This window comes from Pleurodeles waltl, chromosome 12 (assembly GCF_031143425.1).
Source record: "Pleurodeles waltl isolate 20211129_DDA chromosome 12, aPleWal1.hap1.20221129, whole genome shotgun sequence".
In the NCBI taxonomy this organism is placed as follows: Eukaryota; Metazoa; Chordata; class Amphibia; order Caudata; family Salamandridae; genus Pleurodeles; species Pleurodeles waltl.
Window position 1 is genome coordinate 189,667,948 of NC_090451.1, and position 25,272 is coordinate 189,693,219.

At 45.1% G+C, this 25,272-nt stretch overlaps 1 protein-coding gene across 4 annotated transcripts in view; it reads right to left on the bottom strand.

Annotated features, from left to right (window-relative positions):
- Positions 1–25,272, bottom strand: part of KIAA0513 (KIAA0513 ortholog) — a 342,714-nt gene that overhangs the window by 53,833 nt on the left and 263,609 nt on the right. For all 4 annotated transcript variants that reach the window (XM_069218112.1, XM_069218115.1, XM_069218113.1 and 1 more), the window contains exons 5-7: positions 23,614–23,687; positions 14,222–14,292; positions 4,874–5,078 (exon numbers count right to left, since the gene is read on the bottom strand). In XM_069218112.1, the coding sequence (XP_069074213.1) occupies positions 4,874–5,078; positions 14,222–14,292; positions 23,614–23,687 (350 nt within the window). The remainder of the gene's footprint in view (positions 1–4,873; positions 5,079–14,221; positions 14,293–23,613; positions 23,688–25,272) is intronic.

Below are 25,272 nucleotides of genomic sequence, written 5' to 3' on the forward strand. Positions count from 1 at the left end.
GCTCATCAAGGGATCGTGAAGTCTAAAAATAGACTAAGAACCAAAGTTTGGTTTCTAGGGCTTGACCAACAAGTGGAAGACACCGTCAAGAGCTGCTTGATCTGCCAGGCCAGTGGTACACCTGATCCCCGGCTCCGGTCATCACTGAGGAGGTTCCCACATTCCCCTGGCAAAGAGTAAGTGCTGATTTTGGGAGCCTCCCTGATGGATCCTACATGCTAGTAGTGATAGACGAATATTCCAGGTACCCAGAAGTGGAGTTGGTCCCATCCACTGCTGCTCAAGTAGTCATTTTTAAAATGGAAAAGTTAATGGCCACCCATGGTGTTTTTGGGGAACTGTGCACTGAAATGGGCCCCCATTCAATAGTCATGAATGGGCTGACTTTTGAAAATCCAGGAACACCGTTCACTGCAAAATCACGCCCAGATGGCCTAAAGCTAACGGTGAGGTGGAGCGTTTCGTGCAGACATTGTCCAAAACCATTTGCATAGCCGTGGCCGAGTCACAGAACATTCAAAGTGCCATCTACGGTTTCCTGTGAGAGTACAGAGTCTCGTCTCATGCCACCACGGGCATTGTCCCCAGCCAGTTGTGCTTTGGAAGAGTGGTGAGGGATACCATACCTCATCACCCTCTCTGGGCAGACCAACCCAGTGCCCAGAACCAGTCAACAAGCAGGAGAACCCGCAACAATGACTATGCTTCCCAGAAACGGCGAGCCCGACGGAGTAGTGTGCGGGTGGGGGACACAGTATTGGTGAAAGATCGCCACCCAGGCAGCAAGTTTCGGCTACCGTTCGAAGCACATAGATGGACTGTAACTGCAGTAAAAGGGACCATGATCACGGCAACGAATGACAGCTAGAAAGTCAAGAGGAATGTGTCCCACTTCAAAAGACTCCCTGCTGTGCCAGCGGACAGACACAAAGAAGACTGTTCCACAGACAATTGCCCAGTAAGCGACTCCGAATGAGCGAGTTCCAAGTCTGCCACACCTCATCTGCCTGAGCCATCTGTCAGAGATAGAGCCGTCTCTGGGCGACCTGCGCGGACACCCCAGCTGCCCGTAGCCGCAAACAAGGTGTTACTCCACACTGGGAGTTCGAGAGCCGAGGAAGACACACCAATGACAGGTTTGGGAAGGTCCGGGAGATACCACCTGAAGTCCTACCTGAAACCATCCCAATGGTATGCTGATTTTGTACCGGAGTAACATGTGCTCATGTTAAGTGTATTCTGTGATAGTTACAACTGTGTGCACTTGGTTGCCCCATGCGGGTGGTTCTGGTCCTCCAGTAAGGGATATTTTCTTTTTGGTTTTTTTATTGTCTTCATGTTAACGTTTTCATGTGGTTGGGGAGGAATGTAGTATCCGCCCAGGATGTGGGCGAGCCCATGATCGCACCACCTCACGTAAGGGTTCAACCGGGCGACCCCTACCTAACTGTAAAGTGTGGGATGGTCCCAGGTGGCGTGGGTGTGAGGGATTATGTAGAGGTGCGGGCGGCGGGTAAGGCAGTTGGTTGCCCGCCGGGAGAGTTAACTGATGTTAGATGCCAATAAAGTATTCATCGAGCAACCCCCAAGCTTCAGTGTCATCATTTGACCCGGCACTACATACCGGAACTTCTCCTCGACCAAGGAGAGTACCGGTACTCATGAAAGCAGCGCATGCTCAGTAGAGTTGGTACGTTAAGCAGCCCAGGTGCTGCTCAACTGCTACTAATAACGCCAACAGAGTGGAACGTATATATGCGCTACTCAGAGCTGAGCGCCAGTGCACATCTTATCCCCCTCTCTCCATCCCCGGGTGGCTGCGCCCATCACGTCACAAGCCGTGCTAAAAGCGGCAAACAACGTGCATATCCTTCAGCCAACAAAGGCGACAGTCGCAGTGTCTCAGGAGAATTAACTTCGTACGCATTTTTTCTTTTTTGACTCAACAGTGTAGGTGCGAAATGCATTTTCTACCAGCACGCCCTACAATCTCTCTAGTCCTGCAGCGCTCACATTTTTAGAGCGTGAAACTTTACCTGCCTGTCTAGAAAGCTGAGTTGCACTTGGTGTGGTAGCATTCTGGAAAGGGTGCCACACCAGGGCCCATTTTATGCAGTACCTGTGCCACGAAGTCCGTCCCAGTTTCCGAGGCAATTTCGAGTCCCAAATAACCCTTTCACAAATGGCGTGCTTTTTTGTCACCCATACAGCAGCCCATCATGCTGCCACGCCGCCTGGGTGTAAGCTGCTTGTGTGTGTGTGGGGGTGGGGGTGGGGGGGGGGCAAAATGCCCCATTGGGGTTGGGGGCCCAGGTCAGTGCATCGCTTGTTGATTTTAGCCGTCTTTGCTTCAATATTCTGAATACTGTGCCTGCGTGACAGGCCTACAGTGGTTTTTCCAGCTGGGGCTGCGCGCACAGAATTATCTAGTTGGATGGAGTGTAACCAGGATGCAAATTAAGTTGTCAGCACAGCCTGTCAACCTGCCACTATTACAGCGCTGTTTCTGTACCTTTTGGCGCCTCATCACGACTGCTGCTTGTGAGGCCTAGTAGACAGACCCTGGAGATGTACTATTTGACGCAGAAGCGCTGCGATGGATGCGACGGAATTTCAGTGTCATGTTGTAGCATGAAACATGAAAGTTTTGGGCCTGAAGAGTGAATGCAGTTCTGACGCAGGGAGCACGTGCCTGCTAAATATGATTGGCACAGAACGCTTGCACAGCCAAGCAGTGCCTGGCTTTCTATGTCCACTAAGGAGAGTGGGATGAGTCGGCAGTGCACCACATACTGAACCGAAAATAAAAAAAATATCCACGCATAGAGCTCCCTCCCTCACATTAGCCACAGCCCAGGGCGAAAGGCGGTGAATCCACAGAGGGACTGGTGTACGGAACAAATCTGCCGCGGCAGCAGGGCAGACCTGACAGGCCACTGTAAACCGTGTCTTTTTACTTCTTGTGGGCATGACTTATGGCCTAGTTTTTACTATTGATTTTCCTGCTATTACCACAAATATTGCCAGCAGCAAGTCTCCCATGCCTTGCAAAGCAGCTGTACAGCATGATTTTTCCTGAGCAGCATGTGTTTACAAGTTTAAAACTGCCCTAATTAATATATGTGGGATACTTTTTGCAGCCAGCTGATTCGCTAATGGGAATTACTTTCAATTTGGTGCCCAGGTCTATGTTCTGTCTCAGTCCGACCCCAGATCTTCCAAAGATTTGGGCCATGTAAGCTCCTCCTGGGATGGAACAGAATTATTCACATGTCAAGTTCTGTGTATGGTGTGACTAACCCATTCCCATCCTCCTTGCCTTTCCAGAAGGCCTGACCGCCCTCCTCCCGTGACGCATATGAGGCCAGTCCTCCCTTGGGGGAGGAAAGGGAGCCAAGACAGGGCCACAGGTGGGCACCATGAGGTGTGAAGGAAAAGAGGAGAGAAATGGAGGTCAAGAGATGAAAGAGGAGTTGAAGATACTGATAAGGATAGAAAGAAATGGAGAAAGCTATTGACAAAAGAGAAACCAGGAACAGAGGAATAAAAACAGGAGGAGAAAGGAGAAGAACACAATGAGAAAAGGCAAGCTAGGAGGAATGAACGAGGGTTTAGGAACATCATTGGGAAGTAGAGACTAGGCAAAAGAGAAGAAAGAAGGACAAAACAGCAAAAAAAGGGGAAGGAGAGGGGAGAGAGAGTTAGGGAGAAAAGGAAAGAAGAAAGTGATAACAAAGAAGAGGAAAAATAAAGATGTGGAGGAAGTGAGTGGAGAGAAATATAAGGAAGGGTAAAAGACCAAAAAAGGAATAAATAGACCTAGGAGATAAACAAGGGCTAAGGGTAAAGACATAGGAATGCATGGAGGGGGGCATAAAGAAAGTATTTGATTACTCAATGATGAAAAGGGGGGGGCTGAGAAAGAAGATTAATTAAATGCTTGTCTTTGCCCCCACTCATCTCTAGTCCGCAGCTCAGTAGGATGAGTACCTGCAATTATTTTTTCCATTTAAAGCACTGGTTTGTATCCTACCTCTTCATCTGTTGTTCAATGTCCCTGCACTTTTTGTACCCTAACCCTCTCCCGCCATCTGTTGCTCTCCGTTTTGAAAATATTTTATTTTTTCTTATCAGGGACCAGCAGCTGCAAATTATATTTGGCTGTTCACTATTATTTCCACTCTTCTGTGCACCTTTTTATTTAATTTCTAATTTACCATTCCAACAGGTCCATTGGACATCTAGGAACAGTAAATTAAAAATGCCAAAATGCCTATTGGCGCACTGAGGCATAAAAACATGTGCGTCACAGTGGTGCAATGGTTTTTCTATAAGATAAAGCTCATTCCATGCACGAGCATGTGCCACTACTTGTGTACTCATGCCTCATAAGAACCATATCTAGAAGATATCATTTATCTCCAGAAGATAGTTTCTGTGGTATGAAGCTCCTGAAGCCAGACTATTATTTCCACATTTTTGCACGCACCTGTTATTATGCAAATATCCTTATTCACCGATGATCAGGAGACATATAAAACTCTGCATGTTTTATAAAAAAAAAAAAAACTCATATGCTTCACTTTATCCTGTGTAAGTTTCTGCACCTGTATTCAAGCACACCCACAAAATAGGGAAATGCACGAGTCACAGTCATAGCCGAGTATGGGGAATTACCCACTGAGTGCCACATAACTATTCAGTGTTTTTTCCAAGCTTTCCCAGGGAGGGAGAAATTTGTATTACACAAACCATATATACAAGACACAACATGCCCCCACCACGAAAGAAAGGCATCCATTCTGCTTGAGTCATCTTATGTTTACATATACAAATGTGCAAAAGATGTTAGCACCACAATAATTATACTAACTCTTCTTTCTTGACTTGTGGCCCCTTCAGTTTGGTCTCAAGGCCCCCGAAGAAACCCTCTGTTTTGGCTGATGTGTTCTTCAGGAGCCGTTCAGCGATGTCTTTCTTTTCCGCCAGCCAGCTGTTAGCGGACTTCAGGTAGGCGTCGATGCTCCCGGTGGCCGTGAGCTTCTGCTTATTCTCAGTGAGCGGGGAGTGCGTTTTCCCTGAAATTAACAAGAGATGAACTTGTAATTCTGAATATTTTAAAGCAGAGTTATCACTTAATAAAGCATATGCCATCCATAATAGAGAACCAACAACTATATAAAAGGCATGCCACAAATCACAGCTTGGGCGTCAGAAAATCTGCCCCACTTCTTGTTTTAAATGACATGTGGCATGTGAAACAGCTAGATAGTGTTACTGCACCAGTAAAGCAGTGGAAAAGACCCTCTTTCTAAGCAGATTTTGGACAGGGGAGGGGACAGTGTTGAAAAATGGTCCAAATATTATAGTTTTCTCACCAGTAGCACACAGAGAATCCTTCTCCCACCTTTCACGTCTGAAACCAAGGAGATCACCTGCAGAGTCTCCTCAAGGCTCATTCCTCAGCACAAGACTCTTCAATGCAAATATGGCCCCACTGGCCAACATCGCCAGATTCCATGGCCCCAACTCACCCTCTCTTTCCCCACCACCAAAAGGACAAACTTCCACAGTTGTATGACTAGCGTCGCCAACTGGATGAACAATAACTACCTACAGCTCAACATGGACAAGACAAAACTACTGATCTTCGGCAACAAAAGCAACCCATGGAATGACTTCTGGTGGCCATCAAACCTAGGCCTCGTGCACACACACCCTCAAACCATACCAGCAACCTTGGAATCTTCATAGACAGCAAATTCACCATGAAATCACAGATCAATGCTGTCTCATCTGCTTGCTTCCTCACGCTGCGCATGCTACATAAGATCTTCAAATGGCTAGCCAACTGGACTGTGGCAACACACTGTACTTAGGAATCGTCACACACCTCGTACACAGTTTAGACGATTCAGAACGCTGCAGCCAGGCTCATCCTCGACCTCCCTCGATGAACTCGCATCACATCTCACCTCAGGCAACTCCACTGGCTCCCCATACAAAAACAAATGCCGATTGGAGCTCATGACCCATGCACACAAGGCTCCACACAAGCAAGGACCCGCCTACATTAACCACTGCCTTAACTTCCACCAACCATCAAGAAAACTACGCTTCGACTCCCTGTCTCTTGCCCATACTCCCTGCCTCTACCGAAGTGGAAGCAGACTATGCTCCTTCTTCCACCTCACAGCAAAGACCTGGAACAGCCTCCCCATGCAACTCTGGACTATAAACTCTCTTCTGGAATCCGAAGGGCCCTCTGGTCCTGGCAGTTCAAATGACCTGCAGGGACCTGCAAGTGCCTGGATACCCTACTGGGTGAATAGCTGAACTCTATAAATCCTGATTGATTGATTGATTGATTGATTGGCAGTTTCCCGTTTCATGATGCATAGGCCTTAACAGCAAAGTGAGTAATCAAACTGCTGAATGAAACTTCAAGCCATTTCTGAAGTAAAAGACCCCACATTAATGCAGATGGTTTTGAGAAATGGGGAATTAGGATCGGGTAGTCTATGGAAACCTCTCCTTAGTGAGGTCTCTACTGAGCATGCTCAGAAGTATATAGAGTTCTAAAAATCACAGATCTAAACATTTAGTCACCAAACTCTGCAAACATCAACCACTGGTTTTGACAGACTGAGTTTCTGACATCTTCTGGATTTATGACTTTCAGGATCTTTGCAGAATGGAAGATGGCATTCACTATCTTTGGAATAAGTTCTGGCATTAATTATTGTCGAAACATGTGAAGATAACTCCTGTCACGGGGCTGTGCTTTACATCTGCACTCCTTAAAAAGAATTTTCACTAATGCAGATTTAAGTGAAAATAAAGCTCCTTAAGGCAGTGTTGAATATCCACATATTCATACCACCTCCCCAAATGAAGAATCATGTTTGGAAAATTGGATTTTAGAAAACTCGACTAAAAACGAACCCATCTACGCTTTGGGCCATTTTGGTGGCCCAGCCACATCAAAAAGACCGGATGACACGGTCATCAAAACAGCACCTCTCAGGAGCTGGTGCTTACATTTAACAAAGCAATTGCTAATGTGAAATATTGTCTTATTTCAATCAAACCTCTTATATTGATAAATGAAGAGTGGAAACATGCTATCGTCATGACATGGTTTCATTTGGTCACTCTAGGCTGGTCAACAAAGTCTGATGGCACAGTCCATGTCTGGTGAGCTGATTGGTTAAACACTGGTTCATGAGCAAGCATTTGGGATGGTAAAGTGTGCTTGTACCATATGGGTTTAGTGGCTGGCGTTTGTATTTACATGTTTCAATGAAATAACATTGACTATGATCCATAATAAATCCATTTGGGTGACATTTTAGGCATGTCTGCCATGTTGCCATGATATCATGTCAATCTATAATATTTTTTGTCTATAGTAATAATAATAATAATAAGTAATATAACTGCTTAACTATGCAATCCCCCAAGTCATGTATGACACAAATCTATATGATTTTATGACACCTGAAGTAGGTTAATATCTTGTTTATGCCTCTTCCCCATAAATATTAGCCAGCTAATCAAAGATAAACATGTCTTTACAGCAATTCTGCCATTCTTAATTTGAAAGCTTATTCCTATTATCAACTTTGTGGGTATCCTGTGTCCTAGTGGCATGACCAGAAAGTATAATGGACACATGAATGCACCAGACACTGCATGCTAACATTCCTGCATCTAAAAGCGCACTCAAAAGTTCTCGTCACAACAAAATGAGCCAATCAGCTGGTGTTTTTGGCCTGATAGTTGGGTGGTATGTGGCATGGCCTTGATAATGACAAAGAACTAAATAGAACAGATTCACCACAAAGTTACCTTAATCATCCACTTCCATCCTGACTTTTTAATACTGCCAACTTTTTAAGTAGATTTCACAGCATTTGAGAATGACAAAGAAGATGAAAGGTAGCATTCGATAGTTTAGGATTAGGCAAACTGGCAGCAAAAAAGGCGAAATGTTGCATCACTCTGGGGAAAAGCCTCAAGAGAGCAGTTAGAGTGCATGGCGAGCGGCCCACTTAGCAGTCACTAGCAAACACATTTCAGGGTAATGCCTGCGGAATGCCAAACAATGCCAACTTAGCTTCTGAGGTGCTCAGACACCACAAGGCAGCTGACTACCACGTAAAGTATAACAGCGGGCGATGATAGATAATGTCAGGGACGCTTTCAACTACTGCCCGCCCCCTCCCTAGCAGCTGCAGCGGGGGCGGAGTTCCTGATGGGCCTCTTCTATCTGCAACTCGGCAGTCAAAGGCCCATACCTAATGTGAAGGGGTGGGTGGATGTATGCGTATGTGAGTGAAAATTGTGGATGGCCGGATGGGCGTGTGAGCAAAAGGATGGGTGTGTGGGTGAGTGAAAGGTGGATGGGTAGATGGATGGATTGATGAGTAGAAGGATGGCTGTAAGGATGGATGAGTGAAAGAATGGTTGGATGAGTAAAAGAAAGGGTGAATGGATAGTGAAAGGATGGATAAGTGAAGGAGTAGCTGGATGAATGAAAGGGAGGGTGAGTGGATGGATGAAAGAGTGAATGGATGGGTGAGTCAAAAGGCAGATAGATAGGTGGAATGAAAGGGTGGATGGAGGAACAGAATAAAGGGGTGGGTGGATGGATGAGCGGAAGAATGGATGTATTGATGAGTGAAAGGATGGATGGATGGATGCGTGATAGGATGGAGCTGTGGCGTCAAACTTTGAACTTTAGCAGCTCCAGCGGGGTGGGGTTCTTGGTTGGTTTCTTCTGTCAGCAACTTGGCAGACAAAGGCTCATAAATAACGAGAAAGGGTGGGTGCATGAGTATGCGAGTGAAAGGATGGATGAATGAGTGAAAGGATGAGTATCAGGATGAATGAATGGGTGAAAGGTTGGATGTAAGGATGGATGAGTGAAAGAATAGATGGATGAGTGAAAGGGAGGGTGGATGGATGAAAGGATGCATGAACAAGTAAGTGAAAGGATGGATGACTCGATTGAAAGGGAGGGTGGATGGATGGCTGATGAGAGGTTCGATGGATGAGTGGATAAAAGGATGGATGGCTGAGTGGAAGGGAGATTGGATGGATGAGATCAGTGAAAGGAGGGATGGATGGACTGATGGAGTGAAAGGGCGGATGGAGTGAAAGGGTGGATGGATGAGTGGAAGGATGGCTGGATGGATGAGTGAAAGAATGGATGGGTGTGTGAAAGGAAGGAACGTGAGTGGATAGATGGATAAAAAGGGTGGATGGGTGAAAGGGAGGGTGGATGGATGAAAGGGTGTATGGATGGCTGAAAGAACAAGATGGATGGATAAGTGCAAGCTTGGGTGATGAATGAGTGGGTGGATGAGTGAAAGGATACATGGATTGACAGATGAGTGGATAGGTGGAAGAGTGGGAGCATGGGTGAAAGGGTATATGGATGGATGAGTGTAAGGGAGGAGGGATGGAGTGAAAGGTTGGCTGGATAGCTGGATGAATGAAAGGATGGATGGATGAATAACTGAAAGGACGGGTGATGAGTGAAAGGTTGGATAGAGATGAATGAGTGAAAAGGGTGGATGGGTGGCTACATAGATGGATGATGGCTGGATAGGTTTGATGATTAAGTTTGTGGGCGGATAGATACTGTTCGATATGGATGGGTAGACAGACGGAATGGTGAAAGACTGAATATAAATAAAGAGTGGACAGAATGTAAAGGTGAAATTGTGAATATCAGCAGGTGGATGGAAGGGTGAAAGGGTGAATGGATAGATGCTTCAATGCAAAAATCAAGGAGCTATTCTGGGAGGGGTGTGATGACTTGTTTTGTTTTCTTGGTCCCATAAGAGCTTTGGCTCAGAATGGGGGTATTTTAATTTTCTGGCAACTCCCTCGCATAAATGTATCCATCTGGCGATGCTGGCCTTGGCAGCACTCGGGCAGCCTCACTGCTTATGAAATTCCTCATTAGGTAATCAGAAGAACACAGGTCCGTGGTCATCTCAAAATAAAATCTCCAAACGCCTGTTATATCCAAAATGTTTACTGTCACTTACAGAGAGGAAGCATCAGGACATAGAAAGAAAGCAACAAGTACAACCTCTTTGTTCAGCTGGAAATCCAACAGCACTTTTGGGATGAAGGAAGGAAAAACCCTGAGTCCTACTCTATCCCTATGCAACACTTTTATAGGTTAGAAGGTTTAAAGGTCTCACGGGTCATTTCCGTACCTGGCAAATGTCTAGACCACGAAGAAAGACCTCTACCATGGAAAACAAATTATTGACCTTTGGTAATGATCCTTCTGGTGGAAACTCTATCTGCTGATACCTCACCTTTAGACTATTCTCAGCTACCAGACAAAATCTGGAGATTTCAATGCTCACCGATCCAGAAGTGATGTTACAGAGCCACATACCCTTGGACGCTGATGTCCATTCTTATCTTTCCATGCCTTTTAATATGGGTGTGGAGCTCTGCTCCCTACTTTGTCTGTTTTCCAATTAACCCTAATTTGGTCAGACAATGTGCAACGGAAGATGCCTTCTCTGAAAACAACACGTCACAGCTTGAATCCGGACTGCAGGAAGCAGATGTCAGTCACAGACCAGCACGATTAGCTGGTTCTTGGGCTCAGGGTCACACAGCATCAGCTGATGAACATGTGAGTAGGTTAATGTTATTCATTAGTGTTCAGTGACATTCTCAGCCATTGGCTCTTATACAAAGCTCTTTTGAGGATTTACTGGCTGACTTTGAAACTTTCAAATTGTCTGATGAGACATCAGGGTGGGCTATGGTTAGCTTCTCAGTAGCCATGCACTCACACTGCGATTTTAGCAGGTTTGCAACTCTCCCCCTTCCTATATGGCAGAAGGTATTGTCTATGGGAGAGGCAGAAAATGTCCTTCTGAAGTAGATGGAGCAGGCTGCAGGTCTGAGGCAAAAACCTGATGCCACAGTCAGCAGGAGACTAAACATCAAAATATCTATCTGATTTTTTGGATTGCTCCCAAGAGCAAAGGCATAAGAATCAATCCATTTCCAAGGGCATCAGAGCCCCACGATCTTCAAGAAATGACCTGGTCTCATTTGGTGCTCAAATGGATAACAAATGCTTACAAAGATGGAAAACTTCTCAATTTGAAGACAGGACCGAGAACTGGCTGGTGAATTTTCCACTAGCCTGGCAAAAGAAGACATCTGCTCAGGCAGCCCTCTCGACCCTGCTGGCTCTTGCCAAATAGAAGACTAACAGCAAGATAATTTGATGTAAGGTCCATCCCCGCACTGCCAATGCCAGCAGGCAGAGCTGCGGAGAATGCTTAATCACATAAAATCAGTCTGCTGTGTTGTCAGTGTGAATCATTGCCACTTAGCATCTCCTTAAGCAGAAAGGTTTTCGGTGCTAGGAAGATTGACTTCAACTTCAAAAGGTTAATTTGCAGAGATAAATCAATAATCCGAGTTCACAGCAGAGACCACAAGCTGTGGACAATGCCTGGCTATGGATATTAACTGTTCTTCTGAAGCATCAAAAAGGCTAATACCACGGTCACAAAGTTGGTGAGGATCTGAACCGCAGTTCTAGGACCGAATAGCAGAGGCCTGTACTGGCAGCTTTGGATTCCCAACATATATCGGAAATAGGTCATGTGATGTCTTAAACATGGAGGTAGACACCCTGAATGTACATTAAGCCCCACTAGTCAGTGGGTCAGGCAGCCATAAGTAAATAAGCCAAAGACAGCATCTTGAACTTTGCTGGGGTAAATAATGGTTTCAAAAGTACTGGTATACGACGAGAAGTGAACAGTCTCTCTTTCTCCTTATATCCGAATAGTAGAAGTAATTTCCCTACACAATTTCCAGAATTTGGACGAGACTGACTCCTCCTAAAAAAGCTGCGTCTGTTCCTCTGCAAGAGTTATTGGGATGTTGGCTGCTGAAAAATGTTGTCGGGATAGAAGCAGTGGTGGCAGCTGTAGAGCACAGATGTGCTTCCCCACAGAGATTTCATGCATCTGTGCTTATTTTGATCCAGTTGTCAGAGAGAATAGAAAGCATTTGGGCTCCTGAAACGGCAGCAGGGAGGGCAGCTGAGACGAGAGGAGTCACTGGGACCACATGGCCTCTGCTGAGGCTACAGAGCAGGCTTGCACATTCTCTGAGCACCTCCTCTTCCTGTTTGGATGGCACTCTGGTCCTTTGGTTGTTCTGTGATTGTCTTGTACTGCTGAAGGACCACATTCAAGGAGGGAATACCATAGCTTCTTCCTATGTATCAAAAGAAAGGTTGAAGCCTTAATCCGGGGCTTTAGATTAATGATCCAATGGTTTAGGCTATGACTGCAGGGACATGGACAGTCCAGTGTTCATGGTCCTGGCAGCAGCACTGACAAGGTTTCCGGACATCAGCAACTCTGGTTCTGCAACTAGGGTTTGACCAAATAGTGCAATAAAGTCTCTGGAGTTAGAGAGGGTTGAGCCGTAGTGGAACACTCTACTTCTAGGCACTGTGTGCCCCTTTCCTGGACAAAGGTAGAGTACACCAGCACAAGCTGCCTGGTAGCAGGGTAAACATGGCCTTAAGTCCAGTTACTTTCACATTCCCCGAAGTGACTCATAGGGCTGGTGAGAATGGCCTCTGTATGGAAAGTACTAGTCCATGGAGGGCTGTCTCCTTATCCCACTGGCAGTAAGGGTGCTCTGCACCATGCCCAGGGGTCAAAATCCTACACTTGCTTCCAGACTCATCCTCCCAATAATAAAACCAACTTCTACTGCAGGATCTATGTGCTCCTACTATGCATATAAGCCAGGCTGCCTCGAAGGCCTCACCTACTCATGCAACACACAAAGAACAAGCATGCACCGGATGCTTACCCAAACCAGAGATTATGGGTGTCAGCTGCTGCAAACTGTCAATGACAGGACAGGCACAGCTTAAAGCCACAGCACTGCAGCACAAGATACCACTGACAAATAAAGAAGAAGATGAAAGAAAAAAGTGAAAAAAAAAAAAAAAGATTATGCGGCTACTTTAGAAATAGACTTAACAAAACCAGAGGCGGCTCCTTCGCAATGGCATATGAGCGTCGCCCTGCTGGCTGAGAGGCAGTAGCTGAAAAAGAAAACAATATTTTACTATCATTTTATTTTTCAGCTGCTAGGTGAGCCAGTCTGTGCAGGGAAGGGCCGGGCCATGGGAGGAGAAAATGCAGTGCACTTAACTGTGCATGTCTGTTTGGCCGGCTGTGTTAGGTCGGCCAAACAGACATGAGCAGTTAGGTTTCTCCAACCCAGCTGTATTTGACAGCCAGAGAGGAGAAACAGCACAGACTCCCTGTGCCTGAGGGAGCTGTAAACCAGCCCGATCAGGCCAATCCCCCCGCTGCTCTCATGTTTGGTAATAGCATGAGAGCAGCGTGGGGATTGCACAGGGAGTCTCTGAAGCTGCTTGGACCAGTAACTGAAGCGCAAGGTGGCCAGCAGCACCAAGTATGTTTAAAAATATATATTAACACCCCACGTGCTCCCCTGACCCCCCATCCCCCCAATGCACCCCCAACTCAACCCCCTCCTCCCACTCCCCACTTGTATTCTGTGTCACCCGCCGCTGAACAAACTAGAAGCAGTTTACAACTTATTCTGTTCGAAGGGAAAAGGGGGATCTGGTAAGAGCGCGCATACGTGAAGGGCGAGTGAGGTACTGGTGCATAAAGCTGTGAAAATCAAGAAGCAGTTCCGGGTCCCACCGCTAGCTGGCAGGTTACTCACAAAATTAGGCGTGAGAAAGAGCTGGGACCTAGCAGTGAGTATTGTATTTTCTATGGTTTATCGTGATTCTTTTAAAGTGCACATAGATTTAATCTTTTAGACTGAATAATAATCGGCGAATTCAATTTATGACTCCAACAGACTACAAATTATGCACATTGCAACGGAGGAGAAGGCGGCCTACGATGGTCTCGCAATACCGACAAGATGCATCAAAAGGCCTTACAATTATATTCAATGTAAGGGCACGCTGAAGACTACACAGACACAGTCTTGTGAGTCCGTATTCCAGCCACCAGATGGCGCTCTGCTACAAACCCAAGCACAGATCCGGATGCAGTTAAGCTATTCTACAGAGCAGCCTCGAGGGGTTTACGTGGTTTTTACTCCATTTACTTTAGGCTGTGACAAAACAGCTCTAGACTACAGTGCTTACCTAGGTAATAATATGTAAAGCACATGGTCATGAGATTCTTGGCAGGTCCAAAGTCATCCATCTGGTGGCACCTGCGACAGAAAGAAATAGAAGACGGACAGTGAGAAAACAGCAAGCAGGCGCTCAACGATTTATGGATTTCATAGCCTTATTTATTCACTTGTTTGTATAGCATAAAACTGTACATGTCTTCAACGCCGACAGAAAAAAGAACTACAACAGACAACTTGGCGGATCGCAGAACTAAGCCAATCTGTTATAAAGGGGTCCATCTCAGCTGTCTTTTGTTGAACGGTATTTGTAGAGGCCCTATCGCTAAAAGTGCGTAAGGTTGGAAAAGTTTTTCATAAATTAAAATGTTCTCGTTACTACATTACATTACGCACAGACATGCTGTTTGTAGAGAGAAAACATTTACGTTGATTACAGTTAATGTAGGCCTGAAATTTAAAATGGCTACTCTGTTTCCCATCTTTGCTTTGTGACACCACGGACATCTTAAGGATTTTGGGGACCTTGGGCTAAAACTATTTTGGGGGATCCCTGTTGGGAAAAGATCTGAATTTATGATTCAATTTCAGGTTTCATGCCTTTAGGCAGGTCACTCACAGGTCACACGCCCACTAGTCCAAATTTTAAAGTTGTTGCATTTAATATTCAAGGTTAGTGAGGTGTGTTTTCTACATTGTATCGCAGCATCAGCTCACTAATATTACTGCAAATAATCTCTCTGACACCCTCCCATTTATCATATGTGAGGTCCAGTTTTGATCTAAAAAACCTTTTTTATGGATTTTGCATGAAACGAAAATTCATTCCCCAGACCAATGTCTGTAATAGACTCTCACACATCACTCACATTAAAATAAATTGAAGAGGAGCCTATTTAAAACCATCAGTTTAAAAATTACTGAAGGTCAGGACAAGACTCTCTGCAGAACAGAACTGGCTCTATCATGCCCCCCCCCCCCTCTCAGAAAGGCTTGGGCCCTGGGCCAGAGCCCTCTTTGCTCATGCCTTAAAACATATGTGTGTGACACATGAACATTTTATTTCTATATGGGCTGTATTTTCTCTTTCCTTCTTTTGCATGTGAAGAAATGTTTTTTTGTGGTAATCAGGGAATGCTTTAATGGCTGACACCTTCAAGAAGACACCTGCAGTGTTCAGTCTAGTACACATATCTGTACAGATGGTGTGAGTTTGAAGGACGCTGAAAGAACAATGTATTGTGGGATGTCCTGTGAACCCAACAAGCATATAATTCTTTAATGTTGCTTTTACCTGATTGGATAGTCTAATGAGGATAGTGTGTAGGTGTGTGAAATATTAGAACTGTGTGTTTTAGGTTAGTGCTGATTGAAGTTCAGAGAGTGTTCCATGCGACATGCAGCGGAGCAATAGATTTAGAGTACTCTCTCAGGGAGAGACTGAGTTTTATTTGTGCTTCCCTTTAGAGGCAGCCCCAGGTTGTTTGTTTTCCGAGTCATACCACTAAGACGAAGGGCCTAATTTGGAGGCTGGCGGAGGGGTTACTCTGTCACAAACGTGACGGTTATCCCGTCCGCAGTATTACAATGCCATTATGTCCTATGGAAAACTTGATACGGCTGATGGGATATCCGTCCCGTTTGTGACAGAGTAACCTGTCCGGCAAACTCTAAATCAGGCCCTCAGTTTGAACTTCATATTATTTGATGCATTCAGGTTTTGATTATTAATCAACACTAATCTGTTTTTTGCCTTCTGTAAACTATAAACTCTTGATAAATCTTCATGGTTTGAAGCTAAAGTGTTCTCTTCCTTTCTTGTGGAGTCTAATGTGCTTCACACTTACTGAATGTATTATTTGTTGGACCGGCTTAGTTGTGAAATTCAATCCATCCAATAGCTCCTTACAGACCCCGAATTTTCTCAAAGAAAAAGTGCTAACAAGGTTACGGGCTTTGGATGTCACTTAGAGTGTGATGGAACTGGACACCCGGCGTACAAGGATGTTCCGGTCACCATCACTCTCTGTTAACCGGCTTCATTTAGAGTGGTGGATCCACTTATTTACTGGCGGCGGGGTCTCATGCGGCTTAGCTGTCGGCCCATCCACCACCGCTGGGTTTGCATGGTTGTTATGCTGAAAAAGGAAATTGCCCTGGCGGGCCCTGATGACAAGGTAAACCACCCAGCCTTTCGTTTTTGCCAAAAGTGCCCCACCAGAACATCAGGGATCTTAAACAAGGCTGGGAGGAGGGGCAAGCATGGAGAAGTCAGCCCCCCCCCAACCTCAGCATTTTGACAGCTGCACCACCTAACTCAAAATAACCCCTTTTGTGTTTGACAGGCCCACACTGAGCAAGCGATGCATAGTTTCAGCTTCTGCAACAAGTCTTCTTTCCCCTTGATTTCACATGGGGATGTGGCTGACATGTTTAGAAAGGGTCCTTATGGCATATAGTACACGAAAGCAGTCAAATGATACATAGCTGATGGTATCATCAGAGCGGAGAAGTGAACCCATGTAATCTGTCTGACCTTCAGCCAGGGATGGCATCTCAAGCAAAACTCCGGTTGACATGAGATTTTCTCACTCTTACATGCACCATCTTAAAAACAAATCTACAGGCCCCTGAATTTTATTTGCAGAGGGATAAAAGAGACGAGAGTGGCTGAAGGTGTCACACATGACATACGACTAACTACAGCTATGCATTGTGAATACTGCAACCCTCTCTGTAAAAGTAATGCAGCGCACTCAGGCATGGTGGGGGGATTTTCACTAATCCAGGCAAAAAAGTGTTTTACTTACTATTTCAGGCCCCATTTCCCCATGTTGGTGCCACTACTTGGTGCATGGGTAAATTAGTGCATGGAGAGGGTTTTGGATTCCATGGACAGACCATCACAGACTGGCAAGCTTGTTAACCAGCCTGTACGTCTCTGACTATTAGTGTCTGTAGGTCAGTGGTGTCAACAGTACACCGTCTACTGGAAGTTAAGTTTGTCAACACAGACCCCAGTGGTCTGGGGTGTTAAGTAGGGGATTCAGTCTTATTTCTTTGAAGCCTGCAATCCTTTTAGGTTTAATTGCTTTCCTGATAATTTCCATTTAAGAGCATTGGAGAGTATTTGCATTTAATATCAGGTTTTACGCATGAGGGTAAGATTGATGGAATTCTAATGCGGGGCAATAGGTGTAGCGTCTCTACTTTTTCAAATTAGTTTTTTAAGACACAGAGGCCCTCATTACGACCGCCAGGGCCGCTGGACGCGGAGGCACCGCCGACAGGCCGGCGGTGCCCCGCAGGGCATTCTGACCGCGGCGGTTTGGCCGCGGTCAGAAAGGGGAAACTGGCGGTCTCCCGCCAGTTTCCCGCTGCCCCTTTGAATCCTCCAAGGCGGCGCAGCTCGCTGCGCCGCCGAGGGGATTCTGACACCCCCTACCGCCATCCTGTTCCTGGCGGTTCGCCCGCCAGGAACAGGATGGCGGTAGGGGGTGTCGCGGGGGCCCCTGGGGGCCCCTGCAGTGCCCATGCCAATGGCATGGGCACTGCAGGGGCCCCCATAAGAGGGCCCCACTTTGTATTTCACTGTCTGCATTGCAGACAGTGAAATACGCGACGGGTGCCACTGCACCCGTCGCACCTTCCCACTCCGCCGGCTCGATTCCGAGCCGGCGTCCTCGTGGGAAGGTTGTTTCCCGCTGGGCTGGCGGGCGGCCTTAAGGCGGCCGCCCGCCCGCCCAGCGGGAAACTCAGAATGCCGGCCGCGGTCTTCAGACCGCGGTGCGGTATTCCTGCGGCGCAACTTTGGCGGGCGGCCTCCGCCGCCCGGCAAAGTTGTAATGAGGGCCAGAGACTTTGAAGATGCATAATGCTCGCTGCTGGTTTTGACAGGACATAGCAATTCTCCAAAGTATACATTAAAAGAACCTACATTTAATTAAAGTATTATCTGTCCTATAACAGGTCAGTAGCATTGTTTCTTTTTTTAACAAAGATGTGTGGAAACTGCTGTTAGTGTTGATAAATAAAATGAGACAGAAGGCAAAAAAACATTGTTTTGTTCAGTTGTGCTTCGACAAGCATGTTTATTCAAAATTTTGTTGGGCAGGTGCTCAGTAATTTGGAAGTGAGGAGAGTAACATTTTCTGATGTTTCAAAAACATGTGATGCCCAGGTGGAAGCATAATAGCTAAATCTCATGGGGAATTTTACTGAAGAAAGTCTGATTGTTAAAAGACAGACACTCAACACACACACCCATCCAGAGGTGGCATACTTCATCATAGGCCCCTTCCTCACATTGATGGAAGCGACGACCAATGTGTGCTTCTATCCTGTGCAACCAGAGGAGCTCCTAGGGATGGAAAACTGGAGGTCTACTCCTTTGGGCCAAGGGGACTCAATGATCTGGTGTGGGGATAATGTATGAATGGAGTGAAGTTGGGAATTGTTAATACTACCTCCTAGTGGACTTAGAAATTGTATTGATGTTCCCAGTGGGTATAGTTAAAAAAAAATAATCAGAGGGTTGATTCAACCCTTATAAGGTAAGTCAACATATTGATAGCCCTATTGGTAGCCTTCAAGTGGGTGCTATGGGATTTCCTCAGGACCAACCCTCTTTAATTGTATCACTTTAGTAGGCGTGTCAATAATTAACAAATAAAGGACTGCATACTAAAGCTAGATCTCCATATGTCAGGTTTTGTTTTCCAGTATTGTATGGACCCTGGTCGAACAATGATGGAGTCTCCACACTTGGTATTAGAAGCTCAGAGCCTTCCGTGCTTCTTCCCCCTTGGCAGCCCCTGATCCAAGACATCAAAAACCCAGGGCAGCATTCATGGGGCCAAAAAGCTTTGCGGTCAGTGGATTCTTGACAGCACCATTTCAAGATAGGAGGCATCTGCTGCCCCTTTTCCTGTGTGACTCATACATTCCTGGTCTAGTTTGCCCATCACGTTCGCCTCGCTTCGATTAGATCCATGTGGCATACACTTTCCTGAATTCCTGTTTTCCTGTGGGCCCTTCTAAGGCAAATGGAGCTCATTTTTGCACTGAGTGACCTGTCTCCACCCAATTCATAGGCAAGATTTAGTCACCCACTAGCTACAGTAATTGCCCTGCTTTATGCAACATCTATTGCCTTGGTCAATTCCATTTTTGTCTTCTCTAGTTTTCACTGGCAACCAGGATCCCTCTCAGGTTTATGTGATTAGGCATCTTCTTGCAGACATCCATTGTGATTTCTCCGGATACTTGAGGACACATTTTCAGCTACCTGCAATGTTTTCCCTATGGATTAGAGCCACCAGTCGGCCCCACCCTTTCATCACTTTATTGGCAATGAAATTGATAATCCACAGCATTCTTCCAAATGCTCTCTCTTGATGCTGACCCGTCCATTCACTTGAGGGTAAAATGCTGTCAACACCCTCTGCGGCAGTAAAAAGACAGCTTTTGATTTCTCCCGTGTAAAGCAACATTCCTATGAAGTCCTAAATCGTTTTTTGTATACTCTATATAATCAACTATACAGTATATGGCTCAATGCACTAGTTTCTCTTTTTTCATACCTGTCATCACTTTTTCAGCCCACACTATTCACCAACACAGTGTGTTCACTTTATACACCAAGCTCATGTTTTAAAATGTTCAGTCATTTCTCACAGCAACAGAGTACCCTCCACCTCAAACTCTCCGTCCATGTGCCTGATTTTCAAACAGGCAAACCACTAGGAATTATACCTATGGACTAAAATGTACTCTGTCGGTGTAAAACTCCGTCCTATGAGCCAAAGGAGGAGGGGGCTTTCGGACAGCAAGGGTATTTAGGGTGGACAGAGTTAGGTGTTTATTCTCCTGTCAATTACCTTGCAGTGAAGGGCATGAACAAATCATAATGATCCCCACACCATGGGAAAAAACTTAAGTGGTGTGGGAGCCATAAGTTTTCAAAAACAAACATGGAAAAATGTTTAGGCCAGCCATCATGTCTGATGGAGCCATTACTCCAACCTTTCCAACAATGACAGAAACCATGAGAACGGCTGTTCCCTGCAATGCATAGAGATGTCCCAGAGGTCCTCAGATATCTTTCAATTTTGCAGGCGGAGTAAAAGAAGGGTGGCAGAATAAAGGGCCTGATTACGACACTGGCGGTCACAGTGGCGGTCTGGCCACTGCCAAATCAGTGGTCCGACCGCTTTGGAGGCGGTCTGACCACCACATTATGACCGTGGGACCCCCAGTTCTCCTCCACAGGGGTCCTAATCTGCCAGGGCAGTGCTGCAAGCAGCGCCCTGGGGATTACAACCCCCCTCCCTGCCAGCTTTTACATGGCGATAAGACCACCACGTAAAGGCTGACGGAGAGAGGGTGCCCCAGGGGGCCCCTGCACTGCCCATGCATTTAGCATGGGCAGTGCAGGTGCCCCCCCTGTCCAGCCCGTCGCGATTGTGACGGGTGCTGGTGCGCCCTATGCACTACAGCATTGCCGCCGGCTCTATTATGAGCTTGCGTCAATGTTGTAGACCGATCCCCACTGGGCCAGCAGGCGGAAACATTGTTTCCGCTCACTGACCCAGCGGGGAACTCTTAATGGGGCCCGAGGGAAGGTGGCCGCACTGGAGGCAACCTGACCGTGGGACTTTGGCGGATGGTGAAAACGGTCCGCCAAAGGCATAATTAGGCTCAAAGACCTTTGCCACTCCACCCACCAAACCATAAATCAAGGCCCTTCATTTCTCACATACTTCAACCAGTGCTTAATTAGAGCTGGTCATTGCAGTTGGAGACTGGCACCGTTTTTCTCATTTGACTTTGATTCAGAGCAAGAGAGTGAAAAAACCAAAAGGGGGAAAGAAGGAGGAAGAGAAAGATGGAAAAATGTGTTAACAGAACTTGCAAGAGTTAAATGGGTAGGGAGTGTCTGATGATGGATTAAAGAGGTATCAAGTAGAATAAAGAGTGAACAGTCTTGGTATTCAGCTTCCCAATATACAATTGTGCAGGCGCCAGGCTTCTGAGCAAAACTTTAGGCCCCATCACTTATTCTTTTACAAACTACACAGTCCTTGAAGCATCACATGGAGAAAAAAGACAATGCGTTAAGTCAACTCTACACTAACTGTATAAAGACACAGATCCATAATATATTTCTATTTCATGTACAAGGCTTTACTGACAAACGTACAAGTCATTCTCACCATAATCTAAGTAAACTAGCCAAGAATGCCCTATGGGCGTATAAGAGAAAAAAATGTCAACCCTATTACGATGTTCCCTCTGGGCACAGCATCCTCCTAGCATTACTGTTAACCACCCCCTCAATGTACATTCAAATATTAGTCATAAAGAAACTTTGCAAATTGAGTGGCAGATAACAAACTGGTGATACATTATCCATCCAAGCAGCCCGACTCAAGGATGTGACAAAAGGATGAAAGCAGGAACTGAATGCCAACAATGTGCTTCCCAAACTTGGCATCTTGTTCCTTCCAATGGAAGTTGTGAACAAGAGCATATCTGGTAAACAGAAATGTGGTGTTTAAATATCTCATGGAACATAAGCAACAATACTATCATGTTGACCGACTGATTCAGTTTGAAATGATAGCAGAAATTTCAAGGAGAAACCACATCCTCTTGCTGTGCGATGCTTAGTGTAGTCACCAAACTTCTTCACCATTCTTTGCCACACACATCTCACCAACACTCACATCCATATTAAATGCTTCCTCCATGGCCCCTCCTTACCTGACAACAGCACAAATTAAAATGTACCCCCAACATCCCAGATTCTTAACTTTACTAAGTCACAGCCAGTAACCAAGACAGTCTGTCTCTGGAACAGCTGTTTCATTTACAACAAGACACAATTTATCATCAGTTTCCTTGTCTCTTTCGACTCTAATTACAATTTTCAGCACTTAAGATATCCTTCATAGTCACCATGATACCTTTTGCATACAACTAAAGTTGACATTAAATATGATGTAGCTAGACCACTGATTAACCAAGAAGTCACCTTCACAACCTCCATCGTCCTTGATTCTCATTGATTTGGCCTCAAATCCTCATCTTGGCCTAGAATACTCATCATAACATCTCCTTTCAGACTACACTTTACAGTTAGCAACCTGAATGTTGTTCTAGATGCTTTCCTCCTATAACACAATTCTGATCCAGAGTGACCTTCATCAAGATTTTGAGAATCCAAAACAAAATATCTTATTTCATGATATGCTCTCCTACTGCTCTCTGTCAAACACCCACTCCAGCTCTACCACAACTATCCTTGCTACTCCCCAAACTTAATCTTCAGACTATCTCCCACACTATCTTCATCCATGATTTCAATAGGTTTAACAATTAACACCACCTTTACACTGGCATCCTATATCAACAAAAAGTCTACCAACTTCTTTTTCCGTGGATTCAAGAAAATGTAATGTTTCTTTACCCATGATCTACCCAAGGCAGCAGCCTATGCTCTGAATACATCACGCCTCAATGGCAGCAGTGTTGCTCTGACTGGCCTACCCCAATCATCTTGGAATCCAATCAAGGCTGTCCTAGGGCTACTGTCCGTTTCATATTCATGAAGAGGACATTTTACAACATCATCAGTTCTGAAAGACATTCACTGGCTCCCATATGAAGACTGGATTAAATGTAATACTGGCTGCCCCACTTACAAGGCCCTTCAATTTCAGAAGCCACCTTACCGATCCAAACCTTTAACAATCTCCAGCGACAAACAAAGTCTGGGAAGAAAAGACTTGTTTGTGTTGGAGGTGGCAACAATTCAAAACATCATTGGCTCTGAATGATTCCTTCAGTTGTGCTGCTAGTCATCTATGGAACCATGTGCTGACAATTCTGTAAACTCAACCAAACGTCCTATAATTCAAAACATGTTTGAAAAGCAACTATTTTACACTTATTCTAGTTAGTTTTGGCCAGAAACGCTGCTCTTTCCGGTGCCTTTTGAACCATCTGTACGTCTCACTCTTGCCTTCTTAAATTGCAAGTTTATGTCTCCCAGTGACAATGTAAGCTGTGAATTTTGTTTTAATTTGCACTAATGCAGTACCACGTACCACTGATTAAGAATACAGTCTATTACTCAAAATAGAAATACATTAAAAAAAAACTGTAGAGTACTTAAAAAAAAAAAGACCACAGAGAATTTGCAAGAGCAGGCATACTGCTCCCATGAAAAAGCACATGAAGTTATCCTTTAATACCATGATATCTGGGTCTCATAACTCTCAATGTGGTCAGGGCTTGCACATTCCAGTCAATCAATCCCAAAGCAGGAAAAAGCTGAATTCCAATAGCAGACATTCACAGGTTGTCACACTATCTAGGTACAAACACCTTGATACTTACTCAAAAAGAACAACAGCAAAGGACTGGACCAGCCGATAGAAGGTTTGCTCTGAGACGCATTTAGAGTTGCAACGCTGTGGGGAATACAAGAAGCTCACATTTACTACTTGACAGTATTCAGTTCAGGTCACAACCTATCTCTTTTAAGTTCTTCTCTCTCTAGACTCAGCACACAGGCCCAGAAGATCAGCATCGGCTTAACGGAGACAATCTGTCTCTAGACTCCTGAAAGACTGGGCAGATTACGCCACACTTTTTTTGAATCTCAGCTTTCATTTAAGGACAACAGAAAATCGAATTACAAGCATTAGCGCGTGGGTGGAGCCAAAGCCCATCTCCCGGTGATACCATATAATTGTCTGGTGACGGCTGCGCTGGCAAGCCACACCACAACACCCTCTCCAGCGCACACTCGTCCGCTATTTTTCCAACAATGCCAGAGGACACCACAGGACAACAGTCTTGAATGACATCTTCCCACAACACACAGTTAACAATGTTTCTTAAACTTCATTTGTTTTTTTTAGAAGTGTGTCTCCTTTAGATTGTATTCATTTTTTTATGCATGTCTACTATTTTACTATAAGTTTAGTGAATAGCATTTGTAGCAGAAGCCCTATATACAGTACCAGGTGAATGAAGTGAAAAACAATTAGAATTGGTGTTAGTTTAAGAAAAAGAGACAAAAAACGAAAACAAAATACAAAACAAAAAGAGCAATATTTAGAGAAACAAAAATTCTGAGCCCTGCTTTCCACATGCATGTTCACAAGAGAAGCTATGAATCACCGTAATTAACAGACTGACATAACACTTCATACATAATGAACTGACAGAAGAAGCAGATAGAATGTGTTGTTTCAAGCTCATTCCCAATCATTTTGTTGACCTCAGGAGCATGAAAGACTGCTACTTGCAAGAATGGCTCTCTAAATTGAAAGATTTTAACAGTATGGAGTATCCCTAGGAAATTATGGGGGGAGGGGGGGATTTGCTTCTGCTAACAAAACTGCGTGAAGTCAAACAGTTCATTAACTGGTTACGAATCAAATAGACAAGGGCGACATTTTGTTCATGCTGGCATAATTTCGTCTATTTCCAGAATTTCATGTTATAATTCTTACACAAAATGGCCGAGATTACACTATTACAGCACGTCGCTTAATTGAGATTTTGTTCAGGCAAAAATCCCATAAGAGCATGGGAACAAGATTGGAAGTGGCTTTTGTTTGCACCACTCGCAATATTGCACTTTTTAGCAAAAAAATGCGTCTTCACACCCAAGCTTGATGCAAAGATGCATTTAGCGCAAAGTGGTGTTACAGCATTTTGCGTAACAATGATGCTGCTCAATCTTTTGGCCATTCTGTATAATTTCGACAAAGCAAATTACAAGAGTTCTACCCAGACTTATTATCAATAAATGTCGCTCACAATCTGAACCCTGGATCTAATTTCAGGTTAAAGAGAACCCTCAGAAGTCAAGGAGCTTAGCCGAGGTCTATGAACTTACCTATGATGTACACAGGCAGCTCACTCTAGCTAAGACCTGATGGAGACGAAGAAGCTGAGACAAACACGTGGCCAATTCTCACCACTGCCACAGCTGCCTCCAAGACTCTGAAGAGCAAGTGCAAGAGTCAAAGGCCGCTTTGTGCA